Source organism: Sinocyclocheilus anshuiensis, unplaced genomic scaffold (assembly GCF_001515605.1).
Source record: "Sinocyclocheilus anshuiensis isolate Anshui unplaced genomic scaffold, SAMN03320099.WGS_v1.1 scaffold63, whole genome shotgun sequence".
Classification (NCBI taxonomy): Eukaryota; Metazoa; Chordata; class Actinopteri; order Cypriniformes; family Cyprinidae; genus Sinocyclocheilus; species Sinocyclocheilus anshuiensis.
Genome location: NW_015552625.1, coordinates 4,927,719 through 4,952,217, shown reverse-complemented (window position 1 = coordinate 4,952,217; position 24,499 = coordinate 4,927,719). Strand labels below are relative to the sequence as shown.

The 24,499-nt window shown below is 37.4% G+C and overlaps 1 protein-coding gene across 1 annotated transcript in view; it reads left to right on the top strand.

Annotated features, from left to right (window-relative positions):
- The window catches only part of LOC107666430 (RAC-gamma serine/threonine-protein kinase), an 83,248-nt gene that overhangs the window by 54,158 nt on the left and 4,591 nt on the right, over positions 1-24,499 (top strand). Inside the window, exons 2-12 of the mRNA XM_016457746.1 lie at positions 3,595-3,720; positions 6,929-7,040; positions 10,509-10,653; positions 11,784-11,915; positions 12,488-12,553; positions 13,025-13,093; positions 15,179-15,301; positions 16,016-16,144; positions 21,280-21,494; positions 21,663-21,750; positions 23,158-23,260. Of these exons, the coding sequence (XP_016313232.1) occupies positions 3,595-3,720; positions 6,929-7,040; positions 10,509-10,653; positions 11,784-11,915; positions 12,488-12,553; positions 13,025-13,093; positions 15,179-15,301; positions 16,016-16,144; positions 21,280-21,494; positions 21,663-21,750; positions 23,158-23,260 (1,308 nt within the window). The remainder of the gene's footprint in view (positions 1-3,594; positions 3,721-6,928; positions 7,041-10,508; positions 10,654-11,783; positions 11,916-12,487; positions 12,554-13,024; positions 13,094-15,178; positions 15,302-16,015; positions 16,145-21,279; positions 21,495-21,662; positions 21,751-23,157; positions 23,261-24,499) is intronic.

The following is a 24,499-nucleotide window of genomic DNA, read 5'->3' as shown; positions in this document are numbered from 1 at the left end:
TCTGTCTCGAAAGCGGCCCGCCCAATTCTTCGTCCCACAGCCATCAGGCTGTCACAGACCACAGACAAATGAACAATTAATCTGGGCTTGTAATTGAATGGCACCTGGTATGATATTTTAATTGTTCAATTGGAGCTGTTTGGATCTCGAAACTTAATTGGAATGGGGCGGCAGGGACTTTGGATGTCCTGTTGCATATTTGCCGGCGATTGCTCAGGTATTACCTGCAAGCTTGTTAGTCAGAGAATTTGTATTGCTGTGCAGTTTCTTAGGCATAATCGTTGAAGAATCGACGGTATTGATCAGTAGCTAATCTGTACTTCGCATCTAAAGGTGTTCACGACCCTGGTGCTTGGTAATAATGCTAACCAATAGGACTGTTCACTTTGACCAAATGCTCTGGAAACTTGATGGTTGAAGCATCACCGGCGCCTGCCAGACCAACTGTCCGCCTACTGTTTTGGATCTAAAGAAACAAATTTCATGATTGAGAAGCCAGTAAAAATGGTTTGATGAAACAGCACTGGCTGGGCTCGAGCAACATTTGCTTTTAGTCACGCAGCCCCTTCTGTTCAACCCCTGGCTCTGTCAGCGGTACAGTGATTGTACTCTACGATGGTTAACAAGACACCATGGCTGATCCAGGATCAGATCGTTGATTAAACTCTTTGCTTTGCGCTTGCCAATAACTGATCCACCAATAACAAAAATAATGTTGTGTGTGACAGCTTGTGCTCACTTTAGAGAAGACAAAAGCGACAAGCATGTATTATATTATATTATATTATATTATATTATATTATATTATATTATATTTGTTATGTAGCTAGAAGTTTGCAGCATTCACCAGTATTCCACCACAATAAAAGCTTGATGGTTTGAATCTATATGAAATTTAACATAAATATTAGCATTGTAACCTGCAATATAAAATAAAATAATTATAATAATTAGCTTTTTATTTTATTTTATAGGACAACTGCAATTTACAACAGTAATATATTTATATATTTTATTTTTAAAGTTAGTATAAGTTGGTGTATAAGTATAATACTAATATATAAATAATTTAAAAAATAAAAAAAATTATTTTAACACTTTTTTTATCTAAAAATATGCAATATTTTATCTATTTACCTGCATGTCCTGTGAACTTTAACCAACATCAGAGAACCATGAACTTACAAAATGTGTCATTAAATTATTAAAATATTAACTTAAAATCTCAGGGATTACTTCCAGAAAATATGTTACGTCCAAGGGGACAAAAAAGGGAGCCCTGTATTACATTGTTATTATTATTAGAATTTTATGTTATTAATTTTATATTATTATTTTGGCTTTTGTCAGTTTTTAGTGTCAGAAAGAGAAAATTAGAGACTGATGAGAGGGGTAATTGAATAATGACATGTTGCAGGCCGGATTCGAGCCTATGTTTGCCATTTGAGCACCACAACATGCCTGGCCAGTTCTTTATAAGTCATGGAAATTAAGCTGAATGCTGTCTTTGAAAAATCAACAAGCTCTCTTACTAAAGTTTTATCTGTAGAGAAAATACCTTGGTCAGTGATCGACGGTCGTCATAGCAATCATGCATAAATTGATCTATGTGTCGACTCACAGCCCACTTTTATCCTTCGTCCCTTTTCCCTTCTTTTTTTGTACCTTTTGATTGGAAGGCGGATGCCTCTGTTCAGCTGTTCCCTCCTACCCAGCGATTCCTCTTCCTCATTGAGGCATACCAGCGAAGACCTCCGTCTCCTCAAATTAACATGAGCAGGTGTTTTTCTCTGATGTGTTAATTAGGAGAAGCTGGTGTCATTATGCTTTAAGTGGATGTTACAAATAGAACATGTTGTTTATTTTCTCTTCTGCTGAAAAAAAAGTGATCAGAGCTGTCACGAGGCTCATGTGTCACTTAGAGAAGATCGTGGCTAATTACCAGGAGTTCAGAATCAGAAACTACATGTCTGTGGATTCTCCTGCGTCTGCGCTTGAACGAATACCAGATTGTCTATCTTAATAAATAGGATCAGCAAGAACAGATTTAAACAGTTGAGTCCTGAGGTTAGATTGCGTAGTGCGATGGCTTAAACAATGACAAAAATAGGATGCGTTTGTGTTTTCTGTTTTGATATCCCCAAGTTTATTTTTATAAACTTTTAAAATATTTTTTTAATTAGCATTTTTTTATTTTTAATAAAATCTTTAATAAAATAATTTTTTTTCTCGCACAGTTATTGTATGGCTTCAGAAGGCTTGTAATATAGCAGTGAATGAAAAATGAATGTGTTCATCAGTAGTTGATGCAATGTTTAAATGTTGAGAAAACACTTCTTAAAATTGAAATGATTTTTGTAAATCCAGTGGTCAAATGCTGTATGGCCTTTCAAATTTCTGTGTAATTATAGCCACCTGACTAATGACTGGTTTTTGTGTGAATGTCAGCAAAACTGGAAGACTTTCTGAGTGTATATAAGGTGTAGGCTATTTTAGAAAAGAACATTTAAAAGATGGAAACAAGGAATTATGGAGAATCAATAAATTATGAATAATTTATTGCTACTGTGTGGATATGTAATCATGCAATCAATACAAAAGTAACTGTAGTCCGATTTCCACGTATTTTAAAATGTAATTTAATCTAATTACAAGTGCTTAATTTTTGGAATCGGATTACTTAATCCAGATTACATGTAATCAGTTACTACTACCCAGCTCTGACTATAGTATATGCTATGAAATTTCCTTTTTTCCCTTGTGTTTACCACATGGTGTGATTGACAAGCAACAGACAAAATGCAATGCATTCGTATACTGAAAATCAAACTTTTCATTGTTCACTGTACGAAATTGCAAATGAGCAAGTGTGTTTGGTTTCAGCATCCAGCATGCATCACTCAGCAGGCAGATGTTGTGTGCATTATCACTCTTGGAGCCTGTTATTGGACTGTGTGTGCGTGCGGCTTTGCCCCCTGTGTGGTGATGCCGACACCCTTGTAATCCTGCTGTTTATTATTAGATAGCACAGGCTGTTGCACCAGAAGTTTTGCATGATAATATGGTGTGACCAGCTGCTCAGCAGATGTTGTTTTTTGCGGCTTTAGCATAGAAAGGTTAAAGGTGTCTGTGCTGCCCCCTGTGAGGATTCTGTGACCCCATCCGTGGTGCGTTTCCGCACGCGTTTCACTGTAAGCTGACCTGGTGCCACCGGCCCTGGTTTGGGTTGTTCTAACACCTGCCCTCGGATTTAGGCAGATGATGCTGTAGCTGACAGCTGGACTAGCAGTGGTAAACATGTTAACATTTTAATCCTGTGTTTAGTCATTTGCAAAGTCAAAATGAAGTCAATTCAACGGATAAGCACCATCTAATCTTGTTCATTCTGTATATTTGGGATATTAACCTTGTGATATTAATTCATGCAGTTTGTCACTACCCGAAACAATGTGGATTTTTAATGAAAATGTTTTCCCTCAGTTGTAAAAAAAAAAGAAAGTGTGAAGTTTGTGTGAGTTTTTAGTGTGCATGTATTCGCTTAAGCCGTTTGAGGTTTTGTTATTTGTCATTTAAATGATCTTTTTTTTTCCTCAGGTGAATATATTAAGAATTGGAGACCTCGCTACTTCCTGCTAAAAACCGATGGGTCCTTTATCGGATACAAGGAGAAGCCACAGGATGCAGATCTTCCCTACCCTCTCAATAACTTCTCTGTTGCAAGTAAGTGATGCCTTCAAAGCAAGACAAATAACATTTTGTACATTCTTTTTTCTCTTGCAACAGAGAGCTCAGTCTCCTTGAATTAACTCAAGAGTGGATTCACTGATCTGTATTAAATCCAAAATTATGTTCATATACTAATTTGACAGCAAAAAATTGCTAGCACAGATCAGCACAATGTGGTTTTGAATGGTCTTTTGTATAATTTCTCTATAATTAAAATTTCTCTCAAACCATTAGAATAAAACAGGCTGTTAATGTACTTTTAAACGACAAAATAAGTACAGAAATGTGCCACTCAAGCTTTTAAGGCAAATCTGAAATGATCAAGGATCACTGAAAATAAACTTCAACCACTCTTTTCTAATGTTGTGATACTTCCAGATGTGCAAAGATGTTAATAATTTAGCCGTAATGCTTTGCAGTCTTTCACAGTTCTGCTTCACCTTGTTTTTAAATGATTTTTGGGGAATAAAAATGATGTTTTAATGGAATAAAATGATGGAAAGCAGTGACTTATTTCCTCTGGAACACAAATCAAGCTCAAGCGTGTGGCTTTCAGCGCTGGTTTCTGGACACGTGCTGCGAGCGGCTCCCCATCCCTCCATCCGTCAAAAGGCCCAGCCAGGTTTTAATCTAAAGGCTGGAGGAGCGAGGGGTGGCCATACATCCGGCCTGGGCCACTTGGCAGTGGGAGAGGATTGCCACATCTGTTGCAGAAAGCTGGGAGGCCAGGTGGTGCTGGGAGCCTGATAGCCTAATGCACTCTCTGAAATGGCATCGCTCTCACCCCCTGTGCAACGAGCTGCCACCAGACTGCCTTCCTCCGGACCGCTCTCACAGAGTCCTGTACACAGCCTGACCAGCCCTGCATCTGCTTCCTAGTACACCACAGTCCATATTGACCAATTTGTCTTTTTTAACAATGATTGCAGCATATGACAAATCGCTTTGCTCGGTGAGATCCACCAATTTGTTCTGTTTAGAGCTTCCACCAGCAAAGATGGAAACGCTGCCTTATATAAGTTTTTTGACACAGGAAATTTTGACAGATACGGTTATATATGTGTATATAAAGATTTCTGTTTCTTACTTTCTATTCATCAACAAATCCTGAATAATTTCTTAAGCAGCAAATCAGCATATTAGTAGGACTCTATTAATAACCTTGATGCGGAAAACGCAGACGAAATTGTGGAATCCAGTCCTAAAAATGGAATTTACTGTATAACGCGGAATGTCACAGAATTTGTCAAATTTCGGATGAATAAATCAAAAGAAGGTCAGCACACTTAAATCAAATGGTGGTATGGACTAGTGTCTGTGAATATTAAACTGCAAAAAGACTATTTAAATATGAATCATGCATTTTTCTGTGTGAATGAATAGCGCAGACACACGGTTTCGTTTACTACACAAACAGGCGTGACGTTCACGGTATTTTCAGCCGTCTCACTATACGAGTACATGAACACATGAACACCATCTACAGAGCTGCTCTGAGAGTCACTTCATGAGCATTTTACCATTTCATTTGAGAAAAACTATCGTCATATCAGAAAACATTAATTTATAACGTTTTAATAAACCGAACATTTATTATTAATGAATTATTTTATTTTATTATTTTTTTAACACAGCAACTCATAAACATAAAAGTTCAGTTTTACTTGAAGAAATGTTGACAGAAATATATTACTCACTGTAATAATAATACTACTACACTCTTAAAAATAAAGGTGCTTCACGATGCCATAGAAGAACCTTTTTGTCTAAATGGTTCCATAAACCATGTTATAAAGTCGATTAATTACAGATTTATTTTATTATTAAAATTTAATTAAACCATTAAAATGGAACCCATAAAAATTAAAATGAGAAAACAGAATTTGGTAAAAATGAAACTGAAAAAAAGTACAAATGTAATTTTTGTTAAACTTTTAATGAATTGCTTTTAAATTGTATAAGTAAATGCTTTTTGATACAGTTTAACTGCATTTGTGGGGAATAAATAAAATGGAATTCATAGGGGCGTGAATCTGAGTGATTTCTGAAGGATCATGTGACACTGAAGACTGGAGTAATGGCTGCTGAAAATTCAAAAACTTTTGGTTAAAAAGGTATGAAAGTTTTTGAAAACCAACTTGAATACAAAGAGTAGATTTCTAAGTACTTGATACATTTAAGCTACATTTTTTTTTTAAGATTTGGAAACTCTTTGTTTTTTAACCCTCCAGCCTTTTTCTTCAAAGCCAGTCCTCGCTAACATTTACACAGCTGATTGCCATGTTTTGTCTCCTGATGTTTTTGTGCATTGGCACCCTCTCAACCTTATTTTGGACTTGAGAAACCTTTAAGAGATGTTGCATGTTTGCGAGCAGCGGAAGTCGCAGCTTCTGGGCTGTTTTAATTGGCATGCTAGCTTTCCTTAGCGTCTCTTGCTTGAAGCAATGCTCGTCATCTGTGATCTAATGTGGCAAAGCAAACAATACTGTCACCTCTGCCTCCTCTCCTCCTGAGGTGTCACATTCTGGCTGCTGTGACCTTGTTTTTCTGCACTCAGCGTGGGACTCGATCTTCCCCTACTGCCCAGGTTGATGTTCTGTACAGTGCGTGGCTTCGTGACCTTAGAGGTGTCGTCATTAACCTTCCTGTCTAAATTTAGGCCCTGCCGTCATTCAGAGGTGGCTGAAATTGGCCAGCTTCGGGCCCTCATTATGGGACTGACAGCCCAGGCTGCTGTTGCATTTCACCTGTCGTCTGGGCATTGTCCCCAAAATCTACAGCGGCGATGAGCCCAGTCTGAACATCACCTCTGTCCCCTGCTACTTTCATAAAGTATCCGAGATGTGCATTACTTCCCTCCGACTGGGCAGTGGCTGATGTATATGAAATGTTGCGCCACATTCCAGCAAATGTACCTCTCGCTCGTTCATCTCACCGTGGCACTCTCTCACCTGCTGCCTCCTCTCTGCTAATAGCCATTTGTTTTACATTGGACTCACTGCTCCCCTCTGTTTATCAAATAAAACATTCTGACAATGGCAAACACTCGCAGCCAGAGAGTTAGGAAGTGGGCTGGGTTTACTTTATATTATTCTTTACTGCCTATGATTGACGTGTATATTTATATAGTGTGTATGTTTTTTTTTCCATTGTGCAGATGAAATTTAATGTGGCTACAATTTACTTTGGTCTGTCATTCCAGAATGCCAGCTGATGAAAACTGAACGACCAAAGCCGAACACTTTTATTATTAGATGTCTACAATGGACTACAGTCATAGAGAGGACCTTCCATGTGGACACGCTAGAAGAGAGGTGAGAATGGTCTCTAATATAGAAAACACAACTATTAAGAGAATCATTATACGTCCATTCCAACATTAATGTACCATTGGTAACCATTTTTAACATTATATAGTTGCTACAACTAAACAAAACTGTTGATTTGCCACCACTTCATACAAAAAGAATGTATTGTTTGGATGAGAACTCTATTATTTTCATTACTAACTATTAACTGCTACTACTAACTCTACTTCGCTACTTACTCATTTTAATTTAAAGCATTAATAATGACCATAGTAGAAAATATGATATACTCCTACCTTAGTAATTGCTTGGCGGATAATGTAGTGGTTACATTTATACATTTAGCAGATGCTTTATGTAGTCTATCACAGATCCAGAAATATTCACAGTGTACAATGCCAGGTTTATTAGAAAGCTAGATTAAGGCTGTGGAGTGGTTAAGCGTTTGCGGAAGAGGTAGTGAAGCTTAAATATATGAGTAAATGGGTGATAGTTTACTGACCCAAATTAAAATAATCCATGCACAGTCTCTGTTATTCTGGCTCTTAAATTAGTCTTAAGTCCTTCCTTCAGTTTGAAGTCTCTGTGATTTTCTTTGTCCCAAATGAAACTGTATGTGTGATCACTATGTGATTTGATTTTGTAAATTTACCCTACATATGAGCAACAAAAATAGTGATGCTCACCTTTAGCAAACCCATTTTCCCATTAGTAAGAGAAAAGGCAACCCTAAAGGTGTTTTACTAAAACACTGGATCACATTATGAGCTGATCATCTTTTATATGTCAGTTCTGTTTGAATCTATAGACAACAAAGCATGTCCCATAAGAATGTAAGTGATAATGAACTGTTTGTAGCTGTCATAGAGACAGAAAAACATCACACATCATTGTTTGCATGTATAGAAGAACCAGAATCATTATAAAATTTGACCGGTGTGCACTTACTGTAAGTTGATCTGTATATTATTTAGAATTTGTGGTTCCACTTTATATTAGGTGGCGTTAACCAGTATGTACTTACATTTCAATTAATATTTGATACAATGTACTTATTGTGTACATACATGTTTTTACATTTAACATATTTTAAAAATGCCTGTATGTAATTACATCTGTAGATAATTTATAACTACACTGTTGACCCATCCCTTACACCTTAAGCCACCCTTAAACCTACCCATACCGCCATTTTTTGATGCAAGTACATAGTAGTTAAGGCCACCTAATACAAAGTGGGACCAAATTTGCATTAGTTTTCAATAATCCAGTTGTTCATAACCAATTAGTCCTTAAAGGAATCACATTTTTTTTATGATGATCAGTGATGATGATCATTTATTGACAGTGTGCACTGTGCAGTCCAGTCCTCTTATAGCTTCTTTTTACAAATATGCTTTTTGTTTCTTAATTTGAAGTGGGAGAAAAACACACAACATCTTTTAGTAGATTTAGAATTTTCTTTCCAAAAATGGTCAAACTTGTTTAATTTTCATTGATTTTGATACCATTAAACTAGGATTTATTTTAATCTCCCCTGTCCAAGAAGCTGAGAAATATTTGCCTATTAGTTGTCAGTATCTTTTTGGGGTCACAGAATAATGTTTAAGCAGACCTTATAACAGCGTTTGAAAGAGACCGAGAGAACATCTAATAACACAAAAGATATGAACAGACACTGAGCCGTTTATCCTTGCACTCCTAACTTGCTTGTCTATCTATCACAGGGCATTGCAGTCCAATGCGCACTTTGGTTACCCCACACACACACACACACAGCTCTGAACAGGAGTGGGACACGGCGTACTGGCAGAGGCCCAGAAACTGCAGGCCTACATGTGAGGAGGAGAGATGTGGCGACAGCTGGCATCACGCCAGACTGTATTCAAAGCCTTTATCGCTCATTAGCAAAAACCGCTCATTATACACCAAACCACTCCACACCCATTCATCCGCACGACCTTGAGAGGGTGCGCAGGGCCCTTCATATATGTTACTGTTTTAACCCAGTGGATCTTGAATTTGCCTTGGGATTTCAAATGCACCACCATGGGGATTGTAAAAAAGAGCCAGAATGGAAATCCATACATTATGTTGGAGATAATAAATATTTCCATCTCTTATTCTTTTTGAGGATTCTCCACTAACCAATGGCAGTGCACAAGAGTGCATGTTTTCAGACTCTGCCTGGTAGGGTTGGATCAATACCAAAAATGTTTTGCTTTGGTACGATACCAGCCTCTGGTACCTCTGTATCAATACTAAATCTGTACCTTATGCAACAATTGAACAACCTTGGCCAATGGAGGAAATGAAACTCTGGTTGTCAATTGATGCAATAAGTCCATGTAAAGAAAAATACATATATAATATATATTATTTAAGTATTAATATCTAAAGTAGTTTTTGTTAAAACATTCAGTTCATTTTGGATGACACTTAAAGCATGTGATCTTTACTGTATGAAGCAGTTGCAACAGAAATATTATTTGTTATTAATAATACCATTCAGCACAGTATGACTTTATTTATTCCACTTAGTAGCATACATTGCTGTTCAAAAGTTTTGGGTTGGTAAAATTTGTTAATGTTTTTAAAATAGTTTCTTTTGCTCACCAAGGCAACATTTAAATTAACACAAATAACACAAGTACATTCAGCACAGATTACTCCAGTCTTCAATGTCACATGATCTTTCAGAAATCATTCTAAAATGCCGATTTGCTGCTCAAGAAATATTTGTCACGCATGCTTGCTGAATAAAAAGTATTATTATAAGTATTAATAAGTATAAGGATTATTTCTTTAAAATCTTACTGATCAACTTTTTAAATTAAAACCATTAAAATAGACTGGCATAGCTAGAATGAGCAGGCTAGGAGACCAGATAACCACCTTAAACTAAGTTTATTTTTATAAGCATGGTGAACTTCCAAAATGTGCTGAATAGTGACACGTTTAAGATGGGTACTAAAATTTGCTAAATTATGATATTATTATATACCACTGTAAACTTGCAGTACTGTGCTGTACCACATAGCCCTACTGTCTAGTTCAGTCTGCTTCTGTGAAACAGTGAGAAACTGCTAGCTTCGCTCAGATGAATCCATCATTATTAAACTAACACATGCTCAAAAACATGAATGCACCACTGATTCTACACAACAGATGTTGTGCTGCACGACAAATGAAAACTCAATGGAGGGAGACACTATTCTCAGAGAGGGGCGGCTTCCCCACTCATGTTAGATTATACTGTCACCTAGTGAGAATGGCCTTGTGAATTACTCAGATGGTCTGGCCTGATGTCTTCAATAAAGTAAAAAGGTCACATTCACATTTCAGTTTACATTTATAACTGAACCATGTGTTCGTTTAGTGTGTCTCAGATGTGTTCTTGAAGTATTAAGCAGTGTTATTTTGTTTTAATAAATGGCTTTTTTAGAAACATGGGCTTTGTGTGTGTTTCCAAAGGGATGAGTGGGCAGAGGCGATCCAGATGGTGGCAGATAAACTCCAAAGACAGGAAGAGGAACGTATCCAGTGTAGTCCCACCTCACAGATAGACAACATGGGAGAGGAGGAGATGGACACATCTATCAGCCATCACAAACGCAAGGTGCCTTCGAATACAGATTTTGATGTTTGCTGGGACATTGGGAAGCTGAATGACAGAAACCAGCAAAAAGTTATAGAGGATTATTAAAAAGAAAATAGTTCACCTAGAAATGACATCTGGCTAAAAATGTACTCAACCTCAGGGCCATCCAAGATGCAGAGTTTGTTTGCTTATTGATTTGGAGAAATGTAGCATTACGACATGAGGATGGATCCTCTGCAGTGAATAGGTGCCGTCAGAATGAGAGTCCAAACAGCTGATAAAAGCATCACAATAATCCACTAGTAATCAACTTGACTCCAGTCCATCAATTAAACAGTGTGTTTTTAATGAACACATCCATCAGGGCGATTTAACTTTAGCTTCCACCAGTGACTTTTCAGTACATTTTCTGCAGATTTTCATTGTTGGGTGAACTATTCATTTATTTCTGTGCCTGCTAGTAGAGTATGGATGCTGAACCCAACATCACATTATGAACCAAGCAGCAAAGACAATGTAAATGCACAATAAACCTGTTTATCAACATGATTTTTTTTGCTATAAAAGCAATATAAAGTTGTGAAACAAACTCTCAGGCATTGTTCGATTCCAGATGATTTAAGCAGTTTGTAGCTGCTCTTTGGAGTTTGGGTTCTAAATTTGAGCCCCTCCTCATGTAAACTGGATCTCATGATAATCAAGTTTTGTTCTGGCACACTCCCAAATAAGCATTTTCTAGTTTATTCAAGAAATACTCAGTGTAGTAACCCAGAAATCACTCCATTTTCTTTCAGAAACGCTGTCAGTGTGAAAGCTCAGTGCACGCCTACAACAGCAGATTCAGGATATATGAAACAGACCTTACGACTCAATTGCACAAAATTAGGAAGCTCTCTCTTGATAATGTCTTTTAAGGCTGTGTATTTCTGGGAGTTTCATCATTTTTAAACAACAAGCTAATGTACGAACATGTCAGTGTGTTGGTGGCAGTGAAGTCTCTAAGCAGCAGGATTACATCCCCGCAGCAGATATGCGAGATGTGAACGTATTCTGATTGAGTTACATTAACAAAATAGAAATGTAGACCCCAATTATATGCATTGCATTTCAGTAAGTCTGACAATTTATTGCTTTTTCTTTTTTTGCAGACAATGAATGACTTTGACTACTTAAAATTATTGGGAAAAGGCACTTTTGGAAAAGTCATTCTCGTACGGGAGAAGGCCAGCGGGAAATATTATGCAATGAAAATTTTAAAGAAAGAGGTTATTATAGCCAAGGTAAGAATAATGAGGAATATTTAGTGAATAAATTTGAATTATGTTTAGATTTTTTCTAGTGCTGTCAAACGATTAATCGCGATTAATCGCATCCAAAATAAAAGTTTTTGTATTTTGTAAAAACAAAGACATGCATGTATACATTTAAGAAAAATATGTTATGTTTATATATTAAATATATATAAAAATATCAATATATAAATGTATATACATGTAAATATTTTCTAAATATGTACTGTATGTGTGTGTGTTTATATATACATAATAAATATACACAGTACACATACATATATTATGTAAACACAAACTTATTTTGGATGCGATTAATCGCGATTAATCGTTTGACAGCACTATTTTTTTCATTCTGTTTGTTATTTATCTAGGTTCAGATCTCAAAGTTGTAGGCAGCAACATTTTAACGCAGTTATAAAAGTGTAATTTTAATCCCATGCTTTTTTGAGAAGCTTTGTAATACAGTCCTCATTAAATCCACTGTGCACATGTACTGTAAGCAAACCTGCTTTATCTTGAGAAAACACAATTCATGATCCACCTTCTCTTTCTTCCCGTAGGACGAAGTGGCCCACACGCTTACAGAAAGCAGAGTACTAAAAAACACGAGACATCCTTTTTTAACCGTGAGTGCACATTTTATAATGAACTATCACTCAGAGTGGATTTACAGAGACCTTAACACTTCCCAGTGCTTTTGTATATATGATTGGCTTTTCCCTGGAGCCTCATTATAATGTAGAGAATAAACTGTAATAAATTAGCGGCCTAAATGTAGCTGTGCATCTGTTGAGAAGTCGCCAGTGAGAGGTAATTTTCTGACACTCCAGATGCTGTTGTATGCCACGCAACATACACAGCAGGTTTAGCAAAACAATTTACCACTGCCAGTCAATCTGGTGTTCCCTCGTAAACTTCACCTTCCCTCAAAGTTAGCATCAAGGCCTGCGAGAAAGAGCAAACGCTCCTTTCATTTTCTCTCGAGACAAACGCTTCTCTCACCACATACATTTTGATGAGCGTCTCTCACGTTGTGTTTGTTTTAGGTTTTTTTGCTTTTGTTTTTCCTCTAATGGTGTATCCACCTGCTGTTTCAGTCTTTGAAGTACTCGTTCCAAACAAAAGACCGCCTATGCTTCGTGATGGAGTATGTCAATGGAGGAGAGGTACGTGTGTGTCTGCATTTGTCTTTTGTGTGTCTGTCTTTTCGTCTGTGTTGGCAGACAGTCTATTTCTGTAGTAATGCTGTCACTAATATCTAAATACTCACTGTGAGGCTGTGCTGAGCTAAAAATGTTAATCTGTTATCAGGGAAAAGTTAAGTGCAAGATCATATTTTGTGATGCATTTACAGTTCGAAGAGACTTTCTCTTGTCCTTTGAAAAATGTAACAAGTAGCAAAATGATCATCCAATATTATTAACAGCCGATAACTATATTTTAGTGTCTAAAAACTGATATGCGGAACCAATGTTTTTAAGTATGCTTTTAAATAATAATTGTTGTTATTGTTTTATGCTGATTTGTTTTGCTACCTAAATGGATAAAGCACAAAATGAATGTCTAATAACAGCAACAACAACAACAACAATAATAATTACTCTTATTATTACTATTTCTTACATCATTTTATGCATCTAAATGATTAGAAATGTATTGTTTTATGCACATTTGTTTTGCAACCTAAATGGATAAAAACAAAATGAATATTAAATCAATACAACATGTATATTTTTATTTATTACGATATTTTATGCATTACTTTAAATTATTGTTTTGCGATCTAAATGGTTAACATGCATTGTTATTGTTATTTTATGCACATTTGTTTTGCAACCTAAATGTAAAAAAATGTAAAATGACTATTTAAACAATAGCAACAAATATTATTATTTTATATTTATTTCATTATTTTATGCAAAGTTGTTTTGTTATCTACATGATTAAAATGTATTATTTTATTATTGCTATTAGCATTTACATTTATTCATTTAGCAGATGCTTTTAGTCAAAGCGACTTACAAATGAGGGCAATAGAAGCAATCAAAGCAACAAAAGAGCTACAATATATAATGTCCTTGTGACAAGTCCTGGTTAGTCTAACGCCAGTTTTGTAATTGTAATTGTAGTGGACTGCGTGTAACTTAAATTTCACTTGAAAATGAATGGCTGTGACATAAAAAGTTGAGGAATTATGCAAACAAGGGATAAAGTTTTTACCTGTGAACACAGATTGTTGTTGATTGTAATAGTGCTTACCAAATTGTGCCATTTATCAGCAGACAGATATTAAACAACCAATTGCTTGAAGAAAAATGTGAATATTGTTTAACAAATGTCAGTCAAACTGCCATAACTAGTAGCAGTTTGAAAAGTTTAGTGTTGTAAGTTCAGTTGAATACTTGTAGTCGTCCAGGATGCACTTGGTAGAAGTTTGACAGCATCACTCTGTTGATATGGCAGAGTGCAGGATTCCATCTTGAGGGGCTCAAGTTTTGATAAAGGAAATTCCACCACCAACGGTGCTGTTTAATCAGAGAGACGGCAATCTCGCTCTCATTCCCTCAGCCTGCAATGTCACCTGCTCCCCCTGCCTGGTCCAGCCAGAGCCCCTAACCTCCACACGCTGTGCAGAGCCCATCAGTCTCTCCCCTTTCAGCCTCGCCACATTCACAGCTGCCAGTGCTCTGATGAAGGCACACCTGTCCTCGGCCACCCCGGTCCCACTCACCCCCTCCTCCGGTTGATCAGCGGAGCCGTTAGCTCTCCCCGGACAGCTATATTCAAACATCCCACAGCAATTAATAGACAGACTCTCCTCGTCGGGCTTCTGGGTAATTTCTATAAGCCGGGCTCAAGTGGAGCTGAGGGCCAGACAGTTGACAGAAACCCTTGACATCTGACTCGGGAGGAGAGAGAAAGCGCGGGGCACTCCATAAAAGATACGGCGGAGATGATTGCCGGGGACGGGGCGCTCCTGCCACTTTAATGGAGCGTTAGCCCATGAGCACACAGCGCTGCCTTTAACAAGATTGGTGTATTGATTAAAATGCTGATTTAACAGGCCGCGCCGGCCTGTCTCTGGAAAGCCGGGGATGATGTGCCAGCTGCTGTCTGGGTTCGCTGGGCGTCCTCCGAGGGCCTCGCCATCTATCATCTCAATATGGCGATGTGAGGCCGTTTGTGTTGTGTTAATTTCCTCCAATAAATCAGTAATTATTGCAATCCTGTCCCTGCTGTTTACCCTGCAGCTGTTTTTCCATTTGTCGAGAGAACGGGTGTTCTCCGAGGACCGCACGCGCTTCTACGGCGCCGAGATCGTTTCCGCCCTCGACTACCTGCACTCTGCCAAGATTGTGTACCGGGATCTCAAGGTAAACAGAAAAAGGGGAAAGAATTCATATATTTAGAGAGGAGGTTTTGTTCTGTCGCGATGCCTTTATCCGAGTGTATGTCATGGGACGCGGAAAATGTAATTAAAAGCTCTAGAGTTTGGGGCTTTTTTCTTTGGTTTTTGGAAACAAGGAACTCTGGCGGCTGTGGATGATGACACAGTGTTTTGCTCGCAGCCTTGGACCAAGCCAGTTGTGGAAGTGCCAAGAAACTTGGACAAACAGCTTAGCCATTAAAATTAAAAGGTTAAATTAATGTGGCTTGAAGTTTCTTTCCACTTCCAGTGAATACATTTATTATACCATGTAGTTGTCTACTTTTTTTTAGACACTTTTTTTAAAGACATTAATAACATCATGAATTAAAAATACTAGTACACTTTAGGTACAAGTACTAACACAAATAGGTAAGTATTTTAATTTTTTGGATTTTAAGTTATTAATCATGACTTCAACATGTGTAAAAGCCATACAGTATATGTTTGTTGCATTAAGATGCTTTAACGAAAAAAGAAGGAAAAACACCTTATGTCTGTCACATAGTAGTAATTCAAGCATTCTATAAATGAATTAAATCCAATCAATTCAAAGTGCTAATTTGAAGCAGATTCAAAAAGAACTTGGTGTTAATGACCAAGTTCTGTGTTTGTTGTTTCGAAAAGTCAATAAATCCACACTCTTTTCTTTTCTGCCCAGCTGGAGAACTTGATGCTTGATAAAGATGGTCACATCAAAATTACAGACTTTGGCCTCTGCAAGGAAGGAATCACTGATGCTGCTACCATGAAGACCTTCTGTGGGACGCCAGAGTATCTGGCACCAGAGGTAAAGAAACCCCTGATCATTAACAAAACCTGCAACTATCCCAAAAACTGAGGTAATCAATGGAGCATATGCAGGAGACCATGAACATGCCCATCGGTTTTTAAATGACAAATTTATGATTTCAGATCATATCATGAGAGTCTAGTTATGGCTTGAATGATTAAATGGTCCTATTAAAATATTTAGTTACAGCTGTCATTACATGGAGTGCCTTGCATGCAAGTTTTAAGTAATATTTCACAATACATGTTTAACCTCTTGCTTTCTATGTGATTTAAAGCAAAAAACACACACTGCAATAGTAATAATAATCAAGCTCTTAAACTACAGTGATATTGAATTAAGATGAGTCTTGCACAGCTTGTTTGGTTAAAGATACAGTAATGATCAGGAGCTTCCTTCAGTACACTGAACTGGACACTTTAGTGAACTCTTCAACATCTAGAAGCTTCTAATTTCTGGGAAGCCTCTATAAAATACATTATTCAAATGTTCCTAATGCATTCACACTGACACATGTAATACAATCTGGTGTATGTTCTTAAAAATAATTGTATCAAACCATGATTACAAATAATTGGAATCACTGTTTAATATAATGCAATACTGTACTTGTCATAATAGTCTGGTTACGATTATTTAAAAGATTGAACTGGTTATAAACAAATTATAAAAATGTTGTAAATAAAATATTATGAATACATATAAATACATCTCTTATGCTCACCAAGGCTGCATTTATTTGATCAAAAAATAGAGACAAAAGCAGTAATATTGTGAAATATTACGGCACTTTTAAATAACTGGTTATATTTTGATATAAAATTAATATTTATGCTGTTGAATTGTGTGTGTGTGTGTGTGTGTGTGTGTGTGTGTGTATGTATCATGATATAAAAAATGTATCATGGTTTCCTATTGCTTAACTATTTTTGTGGAAATATTAAAATAGATGAAATTTTCTTTTCTAATCGCTCTCTCTCTCTCTCTCTCTCTATATATATATATATATATTACAATAGAAAATATAATATTTTTTAACATTATAAATATTACTGTCAGTTTTGATCAATTTAATGCATCCTTGCTGAATAAATATATTAATTTCTTTCCTCCTTGTGACCCAAAATGTTTGAATGGCAGTGTATTGAATTAATCCTATATGAATATATTAATACCATTGTTATCCATTATATGTATAGGCTTCATAGAAAGTGTTGTAAATGTTAGATATTTATATCAGTAATATAAATGCAGCCTGTTAAACCAGAGCACAGATCATGTCTTTTAAATAGCAAAAGTAATTATCACTTTTATTTTCTTTGAACAGTAGTTTGCTGTTCAACCTTCTGGCCAACCAGAGGTGTGCATGGTGCCCAGATTGCAGTGACTAAATCCATATTTATAGACAGGAGGGGGGAGCAGGCAGGGGGCGGCAGCGGGAGTGAAGAGGGGATATAGATTCCACTCGAAAAAGTACGGAAGACAATTTGGCGCAACATTTTGTTTTGCTCAGCCTGGCCACTGTGCCAGGAGATGATTTGAGTGTTGGTTATTTTTCACAAGAGTATGTGATTGCACAAAAAAGTACATGCTAAACAGAGGCAGATGGTGGCAGATGGGGAAGGTTGGAAGAAGGTGGCTGGGAAACCTGGAAATCTATACTGCCGTACTGGTGTAAAAATAACAGAGCACAGCCTGAGCCAAGTCCTGGAGATGCAAAGTAGAGGGGGATTAGAGAGAAAGAGAAAAAGAAGAAAGAGAGAGAGAGAGAGTGTGAAAGATATTTAGAGGGAAAAAAATACTTGTAGGGTTACAGAAGTGAAATTGGAATAGTTTCGCTTAAATTTGGCCCTCACCAAATGTTTTAAGTGCTAATGAGATTGAATGAAGATACATTTACAGAAATACTTCTCTAATAACAGTTCACTTTCACAAGCTGTATGTTATCTGTCATTGAGTTCTCATCTGTCACATCTTTAGCATTTTGTAATTGCAGCATTTCTACAGCATGTTTGCTATCAATAAAACACATTATCGCTAGCTTCCAGGTGTGATTCAGAGCACATTAGCTTTTTGTAAATGAGCCTACAGGACATGCGTTTGTCAGCATGCAGGTGTGGCTAGCGTTCATCTTCTTGAAGGATGCATACAGGTGCTTAGCAGCAGGTAAGCGTGCATACGGCGATCCGTGCGTTTACAGTATGCACGCATATATTTGTATGCACTTTACACACCCCTATTTGTGTGCATGTGCACAAGCGTCCTCGTGTAGCCCGGCCAAAGTGGGATAAGCTCATGGAGGCTGTCTGTTCCACTGCCCTGCTGGGGAACTGGGCTGGTGGAGCCACAGGCTCTCTGTCCCATCCCTCCCAGGCCAGCCTTGCCAAGGGCCCAGTCCTGGGAGCAGCAGCCCTGCCACATGGCTGTCCGAGCAGGGGCCTGTTCCTCCCCTGCAGCCGCTCCTCCTCGCCTGTGGCTCTGGAACAGGGAGACCCCAACTGGCTCTGTGTGCATTAATCGCATCCCTGCCTGCAGCCGAGCTGCTCACGTACACTCCCAGGACAAACAGCACAATCCGCCCATACATGCCACGCACACACATGAACGGTGTCCTCGTCCTCGCTTACGCTCCTGTTTGCTTCCAGAACACACGGTCCTGTCCAGTCCTGGACTTAGACGTGCAAAAACACACATTCTGTCCGTGTAATTTGAACACACTTTCACTCTCTTATTATTTAGCGGTGGTAAAATCACTGTAACGCACATTAACTTCTGCACTGGAAATGATAAAGGATCCATTCAGTTTCTTTTTAAGAAAAAATAGTGTTTAGCGATTTGTTTTGGATGACACTTAATGCATGTGAACTTCACTGTATGTAACAGCTGCAATGGAAATATGGTAAAAGATAACCATGTTCAGTAAATAATGCAATTAATTATTAGTTATAGAAACATATTAGTTAATGTTTTTAAAATAAGTCTTTTAAGCTCATCAAGGCTGCATTTATTAGGTGGGTCACACTTTATTTTAAGGTCCAATTTTCGCTATTAACAAACCATTAACTATTACTTTTGCCTCAACAAACTCCTAATTTGCTGCTTATTAATAGTTAGTAAGGTAGTTGTTAAGTTTAGGTATTGGGTAGAATATGGTCATGCAGAATAAGTGCTTTATAAGTACTAATAAAAAGCAAATGTTAATAATAGGCATGCTAATAAGCAACTAGTTAATAGTGAGAATTGGTCCCCTATACTAAAGTGTTACCAAACAGTAATATTGTGAAATAATATTACAATTTAAAAGGACTTTTTTCTATTTGAATATATTTTAAAATGTAATTTATTCCTGTGATGCAAAGCTGAATTTTCAGCAGCCATTACTTCAGTCTTCAGTGTCACATGATCCTTCAGAAATCATTATAATATGCTGATTTGGTACTTTTTTTTAATAATTATCAGTGTTGATGCTTTTTGTTTGATTTTTATGGAAACTGTGATTCTTTGATAAATAGAAAGGTAAAAACAGCATTTATTGAAATAGATATATTTTTTAACATTAAAAAATGTCCTTATACAGTCTCTTATTGTTAATTTAATGTGTCCTTGCGGAGTAAAAATCTAAATTTCTAAAAATAAATAAATAAAAAATCTTGTAGATCTCAAACTTTTGAATGTTAAATGTTGTTCAAAGCACACAATGTACCATTCAGAAGATTTGCTCTGACATTTATAACTTAAGTGGAGTAGTCATATACACCCATCTCACTGTATGGAGGTTGTTAGCCCTGCGTTCACACATGGACATTCACATTGTGCTCCCTAATCAGACAGAGTAATGAATGCTGCTGTTGACTTGTGCAGGTCTGCCTGTTTTTAAAGATCAGAGAGGAGACATCGTTATAACACCACTCTGAGCATATGCTTAACTGGCTCTGTGCCAACCAGCCTTGTCATTAGTCAGACGTATTAATCACGACTCTCCGCTCTGAAAAGCTCCTCTACATTGCACGCTAACTCTAGCCGCCACATAGACTCATAAGAGCTACCGGTAATGTGTGTATGAGCATCCTCTGTAATTGGGGCCTGGGACGCTTGCCCAAAAGCATAGCTTTGATCCAACGATATCAGGCTTTTAGGATTGTGCTTCCAGATACCGACTGTATCCTGTGCTGGATCTTTGACCTGATGCGCCGGTGCAGAATGAATGTTTAGATGCTTTTATCAGTCTAGCACTGATGGGGCGAAGAGACGGAGCTGGCTCACGCTGACATGGGTTTGCTGATGAGAAGCACTACAATAAGAGTGTGTGAAGTGCTGCCATTATCAGCCACTGATATTCATATATTAGCACTGATGTTCCTGACTGCCATTCATTTAGGAACTCTTAGCTGTGATGACTCTTATGGAGATGAAATTGATTTAGTGTTATGTTACACATGAGCAACTTATTCTGAAATACATTTGCCAAGCTCTTCATAGGATTGTGCATCATTCGGAATTGAATTGAGATCGCCTTTAAAACTACAATTCAATTCCTGAATTTGTAGTGAGGTAGCAAACAGGTTTCATTTTATTTACTTATTGAAATTTAATTTAAGTAACTTGTATGACTGTAATTTTAACTAGAAAAGAGGCATTTGTCAAGACAGACTTTGTTTGAAGTTTTGGGGAGAAAGCTTTTTGAAGGTTTATAGGCCTTATGAATGGATAGAAAGTTGGATGGATGGATTGAAGGTTAGATGCATGGATGAATGGATAGATATATTTTAGAATTACCTGTGTTAAATGTAGTAAAATTGCAAGTCATTAAATACCTCTTTCTGTCATCAAAATTCTAATTCAGCTTCCTGTGGGGTGTGTCCAGTTCAATTCAAATTCACATTTGTGAGCTGAAATTGTGCCAGTTCTTCAATTCTAAATCTTGCACAACACTGGTGCTGAGACATCCATATTTTTGAGTGTTTATGCAATAATTATTAAATGTTAAACAGGTTAGCACTAACATATTTAACATTTAAGATATATATTTTTTTCTGTACAAAGTGTCCCTGTGCTTGTACATGTTTTGATTTCTTGGGTTGATCATGAATGCTTTCATGCAGGGATGTTTGTATGCGTGTGTTTGTTCTCAGGTGCTGGAGGACAATGATTACGGCCGTGCGGTGGACTGGTGGGGTCTCGGTGTGGTCATGTATGAGATGATGTGTGGCCGACTGCCTTTCTACAATCAGGACCATGAGAAGCTCTTTGAGCTCATCCTAATGGAGGACATCAAGTTCCCCAGGACGCTCTCTGCTGACGCCAAGTCCCTACTGTCAGGCCTGCTCATCAAAGATCCCAATAAGAGGTCAGTCATAACAATATTGATCTGTATGGTCTATGTTCTTAACACATTTCAACTGGTCTTTCTTTGTCACTTCTGTTACAGCACTTATTTAGACAGGAACTAACTGCTGTAAGATCATAAGTTGTCTTGTGACTAAATACATGTCGCTTCCTGTTGTTTTCCTGTCAGACTTGGTGGAGGTCCAGATGATGCAAAAGAAATTATGCGACATAGTTTCTTTGCGGGAATTGACTGGCAGGATGTCTATGATAAAAAGGTAACTCAGAATTTATGCTGTCCTGCCTTCACCACTACATATGAAGAGCCACTTAAATTTTTTTTTATGTTGACCTGGGCTGTTTCCCAAAAGCATCATAAGCCTAAGTAGATTGTAGATCCATTGCCACCAAAGGTCTCTACCATCAACTTAGCTTACAATGCTTTTGAGAAACGCACCCCTTGATATTAAAGTCCATCTCTACATCAGAGTTAAAACAGAATGTCTTTAAAAACTATGACTTTTTTTCTTGTAATTACGTATGTGACTTGATGTTTCACAACTTCATCTTTATACGTCATCATTTGATTTTCCAGGTCAGAAACAAGCTTTCATAAGCTGGGTTTCCATCACCCTGCTTTTATGCGCATTTTGAAGTATCGCATCAGAATCGAGTGATGGAAACGCTGAATTTCGAATAAAAATGCCTTAATTCGCAAAAAAGTTTTTACGCTGGCTTGAGGTGGTTTTTGACTTGTGCGAAAAAGGGTTAATGCGAATAATGGGAGATGGAAATGCATTTTGTTAATAAATTCCTCCAAGCGCATCAAAAAAGTCATGTGACTTTGCGCTATGGGACGGCAAATTCTGACTAACCAGTGGACCGATCTCATTCACAGCATCTGAAATGTTGTTATGGTCATTCGGAAATGCCCGAGCAAAGTCTGTCATCAAAGTATTTCTGTATAATTGTCTACCAGAAGTGTTAAACGACTGTTTGCGTTCCCAAACAGCAGCATCCACCTCTGAAAGCAATAACCGCATTCATTGTGTTTCGTCTGCTCGTTCTGAGGTGCATGTAATTTATTATATAGGAAAATTATTATATAGGAAATTAAAAATATTATATTCAGTAGCTTCTCCTACTTTTCTTAGTGATGTACCTGTATAGTGCCAGTTTATCAGGAAGTGATGATTTTGTTCTCTTTGACTCGTTGGATGGAAACGGTGCTTGTTCGCAAATGTTTTGTGCGATATTCCAATTTTGCGCACAAGTTAAATTCGCAACTTTGCATGGAAACCCGGCTAGATAATAAAAGTGGCATTTAACTTTATTTCGACCTCTTTATATGTGGATGCAACATAATGGAAAAGCCAAAGTTTATTAGTCATTGATGCCATTGTAGAAAAGTCAGGCATCATTTTTTACTGAGGAAAAAAAGCTTTAATTAAAATTGCAGACAACCAAAATACTTTTAATGGTGCATGTTAAGACAGAGGTTATGTGTGACTCGATGCACTAATAGGTCACTGTCACTTGAACACAAATAGCACAATGGTTGGCAGAGGAGGTGCGGTTCAGAGGCGTTAGATTGAGCCCTCCAGCTCGCCGTACTATATGCAGTGTCAGATCTGCACAAACAGGTGTTCTGTGTTTTTTTTCATCCCCCTCTCTTCCTTCCTCAGCTGATACCTCCCTTCAAGCCTCAGGTGTCGTCAGAGACAGATACCAGATATTTCGATGAAGAGTTCACAGCTCAGACGATTACAATAACCCCTCCTGAAAAATGTGAGTTTGTCTGTTGTTTATCTCTGCATACATTGACAGTTCTGTAATGACACAAAAGTATATTCAAGAAAACATGCATTATGTTGTGCTGACTTAATTATGTTCTCAGTCATAAGGCATATGCTGTGTACTAGATCATTTTTTGGCACAAATCTCAATCACCTGAAAACTATAGGTGATACTTTTTTGTTCACACACAATTATTAAGGTTTGTGAAGAAGTTGCCTGGTTATATCCATGAATTATTCTTGAAGTGTCATCTGATTTTCATCTCACATAAATACATCGCATCCAAAATAAAGGTTTTTGTTTATATATGTATGTGTACTGTGTTTATTTATTATGTATATATAAATACACACACATACAGTATATATTTTGAAAATATTTACATGTATATACATTTATATTATTATATTTTATATTATATATAAATATCTTTAATATATAAACATAACATATTTTTCTTAAATATATACATGCATGTGTTTGTATTTATATATACATAATATACACAGTACACATACATATATTATGTAAACAAAAACCTTTATTTTGGATGCGATTAATCGCAATTAATCGTTTGACAGCACTACGACTAATATATATTTTTTAGGATGTTAAAATGTTTCAAACAGAGTTACTGCACTCTTATACAAGTAGCAGAAAGCATTTTCATAGTAACCAAAATAATTTTTAAAGGGGTCATATGATGCTGCTAAAAATGCTGTTATTTGCTTATTTTGTTTATTTGGTGTAATGAAATGTTTATGCGGCTTAAAGTAAAAAAAAAAACATTATTTTCCACATACTGTACATTATTGTTTCTCCTCTATGCCCCGCCTTTCTGAAATGCGTCGATTTTTACAAAGCTCATCGGTCTGAAAAGCGAGGTGTGCTCTGATTGGCCAGTTATCCAGTGCGTTGTGATTGGCCGAATACCTCAAGCGTGTGACGGAAATGTTACGCCCTTTACCATACTGTCAGGCCTTGGAAGGCCAAACAAAGTAGTTTCGTTTTCACAACAAAACACAGCGCCACACACGGCGGGCTTCAGTGAGCGGAGGTGGGCGGGCTTGAGTGAGCGGCGGCGGCCTAGAGTGAGGAACGGCCGGAGGGCTTGAGTGAGCGGAGGCCGGTGGGCTTGAGAATGGCGCAGCCAGCGGATTCGACGAAGGAGTGGCTGGCGGGCTTGGGCAACCACATGTGACGACCCCGGGCTGGACTCCGCTTCGTCTA